The sequence below is a fragment of the Vanessa cardui genome, chromosome 4, assembly GCF_905220365.1.
Source record: "Vanessa cardui chromosome 4, ilVanCard2.1, whole genome shotgun sequence".
Lineage (NCBI taxonomy): Eukaryota > Metazoa > Arthropoda > Insecta > Lepidoptera > Nymphalidae > Vanessa > Vanessa cardui.
The window spans coordinates 14,434,649-14,440,733 of record NC_061126.1 but is presented as its reverse complement, the minus strand read 5'-3'; the positions used below and the strand labels follow the sequence as shown (position 1 = coordinate 14,440,733).

The following is a 6,085-nucleotide window of genomic DNA, read 5'->3' as shown; positions in this document are numbered from 1 at the left end:
TTTTGATTGAAGTGTATATTTATAAAAATAAATTATAATAATTTATTTTATTTTATATTTTACATATAAAAAAAATCCGAATAAAAATACGTCTTAAATTGAAAATTGACATTTAAAAATAAAAATAACAATGTTTACTTATTTGAATGTTCATTGTGCAATATATGAGTTATATTATTATTTATTTTGCCGCCAGTGAGAATCGTCTCGACGCATGCGCGCTCTGCGAACGACCTGCAGTAAAACGACTGGTCACGTGACTCGACGCGGCATTCGCTCGACGCACTTCGGCAGTTGTCGGCAAATCGGCCTAGAGAGCGGGTGTGTCCGTATGTGCTACGTCAATATACCACATAAATGTCAAATTAAACGTTTTCGTCTAAAAAATGTGACATGTGCCTCGCGGTGACGTAAACACAGACCGTAACATTAGGTCCTTGTAGATTTTTAGTGTTAATTTCGCTTATAACGCGTATTATTCGCATTCTTTGTAGCGTATTTTGCTCTAAGTTTCGTTCGTGATTGTGGTTTAGTTGCTGACATTCCAGGTGACTCGGGACCGCTATAAATGGGATTTGTTTTTAAAGCTCGGATTTGGATAGTGCTATGTGAAAATATTTTTGAAAAATAATGCCGGTTTAATTCACGATGGACCGTGTAAGTGGCGTGTGTAGGTTCGGAGGAGTGGTTTCCGCGGTGAGGACTCGAACAGGTCGCAGTAGAAGGCGGGTGACTGGTCCTAGTCAAGCAGCTGAGGATATGCCTGAGACGCCACGACGAGGTCTCGGAGCAATCTTAGTCCTCGCTTGCATCCTTGTTTACCACAACTGCCTTTACTGTGGCTTCGTCTTTGACGACATCAGTGCCATAAAAGAAAACAGAGATTTACGACCGCAGACTCCGATCTCGAACATCTTTCTCAACGACTTTTGGGGAACGCCTATACATAAGGTAAGCAATAGTTATGGTGTCACTAAATTTGAATTTAGAAGGAAGTTTGTTTACAAACTTACGGACTAAAAAGTCAGTGTTTATTCGTGTATAGCCGTCATTGTCTAAAATAATCAGGATATAAAATAATAGAACATAGGTATTATAAAATAAAAATCGGTAGCTTTGCCATATATATTTCGTCCACGTTATTAAGCGCTATAATTAGCGTTATAAATTTGCAAAATGTCAGTAAAACACGTTTGCTATTTTTTTATACAGTTTTGGTTTGATAGGAGTCTTTTTTGTCCCGAGCTCTTACTTTTTTTTATTAAAACTCGCATCGATCTAAATATTTAAATGGAATCCGAATGCAAATTTTGTAGACACCAGTTTCATATTGAGATACCTAGGTACTTATCGAAAAAACTAAATAAATTAGCATACTTAGTAACGCACCAATACCGTCAATAATGTTAACTGTAAAAAGTCTAGCGGATTCCAATTTCACTCACACAAACATGAAATTTAAGTAGCATTTTCGGCGTTCATTACTCGGTAGTACCGAATGTTATTTAGAGACAAAATACTGCGACACATTACCTCTGTGTGGAATCATAAATCAACCATTTACACGTGCCGCAGGTAAGTAGAAATTTATGGATGTAATCATCGTGAATGTTTCATCCGACTGCAGTGTAAACGGTATCCGGGCTGGCTAGATTTATTGTAACCCAAACGAGAAATGTAATTAGGATCAAATTTTCATAGAGAATAATGAAAAAATTGAAACAAATCCATATTGTACAAAAGATTTAGCACGCCTTAGCCAAATATTGTACATCTCGCATAATCCTAAACTTCTATCAATCTTTGCGAATCTTCAACGCCAAGCTTAACACGGGGAAGGGGAAGACGGTAAAGTAAAGACGAATTTTCCGAGAGAAGAGTTTACATTTCAATCCAAACAATCATAAATTCTAATATTTCCATAATTTGAGGGGGTATGGTGCACGAAACTTCGAAGCGAGATATTAGAGGGACCCCTTTTAATACTCGTATCTAATTGACGAATAATGTTCGTTTTTGCTAAAAACGTATAATTGGCTTACGTCAAACGCTTATGATTTATGATATGCAGCATATTTAGCTCTGACTTTGTTGAGCACTAGCAACTCTTAATTCCTATGAGAACAAACAAGTCTTACGTTTTGAACATAATTTGTGCACACGGCACAAGATGTAATTTGAACTGTATAAGTATGTACGAATATGCTTGAAGATTAAACAAATAATTAATCAAAGGCATTTTCTTGTAGGATTAGTAGAACTATCGCATAATAGTTGATAATTTTCAAATGCCAGAGGTTGTTCGAGTAAAAGCCGAAGAAGTTTCGCGCAACTCAGTAAGTTATCCTGTTAAGAAACATGCGTTGTTTGTTCGAACACGCTACTCATTCGCGGAATCCTGTATACTTCAGGAAATTTACCCACACGATATTTTATTTTATACCCTAACACTGAATATTTACTAACGTTGATTTGGTGCTGTGGACACAAATCGAATTTGTTCGATTTAAAACTATGACGTTAGGTTTGGTGTCGTAATCCTCATCCCAAAAATTTGAGTTTATATATAAATCGTACTAAGTGTAACTTGTACAACTTAGAAATACGACGGAAGAGAAATCTCTCCCAAATTTTTAAGAAATTTGTGATTTTTGAGATTTAATTAAGTGTGAAAAAACTATTCAACCCACGAGTTGATATAAAATATTTCCTAAAGTAAAAAAAGTCCTATTGTTTAAATGACTATTCTTTAAATTTAATTGTCTTTATTACATGTATAATGTGACATTTTAATTGTAACTTTAATTTAATTCTTTAATCACCTGATCTCTAATGTTTTTAAGCAGCATTATTATCTCATAATTGTTCACACTTTGTACTGTTATCTACAGATTATTTTACGAATCAAAATCTATATTGATACTTTATAATTTCAACATTTCTCAATAATCGTCGCAAATCAGTAGCTATTCCGTAACTAATTCAAAACTTACCGTTAAAGACGATCTTGAAATGGCAAAGTGACAAACGACATTCACTATAGGTAAAAAAATGCCTATACATACTATAAATTAGTTATCAAAATTTCACGAGTGAGGTACGAAATGAATTCTTTCAGAATATCACTGCTGACGTTTATAATTATATCATACCCCGCGATAAATATTGCTACTCGGCACCCTTGCGTTGTGCGTGATCTTATAATAAAATAAAAGTCCCATCGCCGCGTCTGTATGTCTGAACGCAATATACACGAAAACTACCAAACTTATTCTCATACGGTTTCCAGTTATGAGCGGAGTGATTCATGGGGAAGATTCTGTTATTATAACTCATTAAGGTTGTTTCAATTAGGGTGTATTACTATAGATACGTTTAATAGACTTCTATTCCAATAGAATGAATTCTGGGCATGTAGCTAATATAACCTTTCCCAAAAATTCTGCTGTTTATCACACAAATAAAATCATACCACGTATGTACAATCGTACCAACAAAAAAACATCTCCAGATTATATAATCAAAAATTCAACCAAAAATATAGCGATGTTATATTTAAGTTAGCAGATCTTCCCTTCACGATGTATGGTGTTAATATTGACTCAAAAAATATAAATCATAATCCGCGCTACGTTCTCGTCAACAATTGCACGAGGATAGGGTAATAAGTATTTAGATAAAAGATTAAATCCATTTCACACGTCGGCTTTGTCAAAGGCGATTAAAATTTTGTCCAACGTGCGATGTGCAAATTTCCATACGTACTAATATCGATGTGTAAACAAGACTCAAATTACTCGTCTAAAAACCAAATAGACAGATCATATTATTCTATACAAAATTATTTATGAAATAAAATATCACGGAATTGCGTTGCGAATACTGATCACCATGCAGAATATATAATTGAATGTAACTACATGTTCCAAAACGTACCTGAAATAAAACTATTATTTTACTTTTATATTGGGCACACTTAGTTTGATTAAATACAAATTCTTGATATTAGTTCGAATAAGAACACTTAGTAGATCTTTATCGTGGAATACAGAAAAGTTTTCCTTTTTAATCTCTTCCTCAAATGATATATGCCGCACGTTGTAGGTATTTTATACATCGTTCCTCGTATGTGAGTCCAATTAATCATACAAATTGGAGGTCGTACGATATTTACGCCATACCCTTGTCACATGCAAAAGACCCGTCTCCATCAGTATCTATCAGCTACTAAAAGCAGCGTCAACACAAACTGCTATTCGCAAATCATCGTAGATAAAATTCGATGCTCGATTCCTGTGCTATTTTGTGTGCAGCTAAAAATCCGAGTTTGTGTTAGCAGCAGCTTGCCGATCGCATCCATCACTGTCAACTAAACAAGTTTTTCGTTGCACTCGTGTTAAAGAGCCTGTCCTCTATTTTGTTAGCTAGCTTTAGAACCATGTAATTTGTTATAGTTTAACTAGAGATATTTTGGTGTCTACGAGAGAATGGAGTCTTTAATCTAATTAAAATATAACTTCTCAATTTATATTTATAAATAAAATCAATCGTTACAATAACTATTTCACAATGTGGAAAAGTTTTAACACGATAATATTGGTATTGAACAAAAAGATCCAAAATAATATTTTAAGTATTAATTATTCTGTGCTCATCTTCCAAGTTTGCTCTCGGCAAACCCGTTAAATTTTCCAAAGCTTTTAGCAAAATGTAGGTATCAAGGTAGGTAGGTAGGTATATAAATTGCGCATTTTAGTTTACGAAATGTTTTAAGACTCTCGACAGGTATATACTTTTAAGAATCGACAAATATATTTTAATTAACTAGAGAAAATCCTATTTTAGAAAGTTAATGAAATTTTTTCATAACCCACGCATCTGCTTAATTTTCGAAGGCCTTTTCTAGGCTTGATGACAGTATAATTTCAAGGTCGAACTTAAGTAAAATGTTTTTGAAGCAACTTCTATCAAATTGACGGAATGCCGGACATTTCTTTATACCCATTAAGATTTAATAACCTTAAAAATTGGAAAAATAAAGTTAACTTCTATTTATTCTGATTAAAAAGTAATTGCTCTTTTTATATGATGGACAAAAAACGTTATACTCGTATAATTAAACTGATATACACTGTTGCCAAAGTTCGATTGCTACAAGCGTTAGTGTCAATCTATATTAAATTATTCACAAAATCTCACATATTTCATATCACAACCGAAGCATTGTGAGTATCGAATATTTTGTCGTGTGATTTTATTGTTTTTCATTCAATGTTCATTATATGCTACCAGAAAATCATTAATATCGTTACTTTATAGAATATCTAGGTAGTACGTAAAACGGACCATACAATTTGGAAAAGACAAATTCCAGTTAAGTATACTCGTATCTAAAATATTAAAATATAACGTAGTAGGTTTTCTATTGCTGTTTATAAATCTCCGTTTGCTATACACATTGAGAAAATGTTACGACGACTGAGTACTTAAATGTTCTACTTTATAGTTGCATTAAATATTCTCTTTAGGTCCCTTCCATTTACCAACTTGCGTACTAATATTATAGAGATAAGACTGGTTCTTTTTTTTTCGAAAATAGCAATTTTGAATTATGACGACCTCCGTGGTCGAGCTGTTTTCATGGGTATGCCATTTCGAGTCCATGTAGAAAAAGTTCATTAGTTGTCTATGTTGTCTGATGTTTAGCTACTTATAGTGGGATCAGAGTAATGTATGTGATGTTGTCCAATATTACAATATTTAATATTACTGGTATTACAGTTAAATTACGTGATGCTTTCGATCCATAAAATAGATGAAGATTATGAACAATCAACTTAACAAATGCAACGCTAACCGTTGTATGTTCTCTTAGTGTGTTCGTAGGAAATATTGTCTTGAAATCTTGACCTGGTATTGGTCTTATTCAATACTAGGCGTTGAATAAGACAGCTACAATTCTTCTCTTTGGCACCAAACCGAACGAATGTCTCCCCTTCGCAAGTTCACCCTAAAAGCAAAGCATTGTTAAAAAATCGATTATGCTTTTGAGCGACATCTCAATCCATATCAACGCTCGTCGGAG

The 6,085-nt window shown here is 33.7% G+C and overlaps 1 protein-coding gene across 1 annotated transcript in view; it reads left to right on the top strand.

The window, feature by feature from the left end:
* Positions 1 to 284: 284 nt before the first annotated feature.
* Positions 285 to 6,085, top strand: part of LOC124544303 (protein O-mannosyl-transferase Tmtc3) — a 200,019-nt gene continuing 194,218 nt past the window's right edge. The window contains exon 1 of the mRNA XM_047122784.1: positions 285 to 951. Coding sequence (XP_046978740.1) covers positions 649 to 951 — 303 coding nt within the window. The 5' untranslated portion in view covers positions 285 to 648. The remainder of the gene's footprint in view (positions 952 to 6,085) is intronic.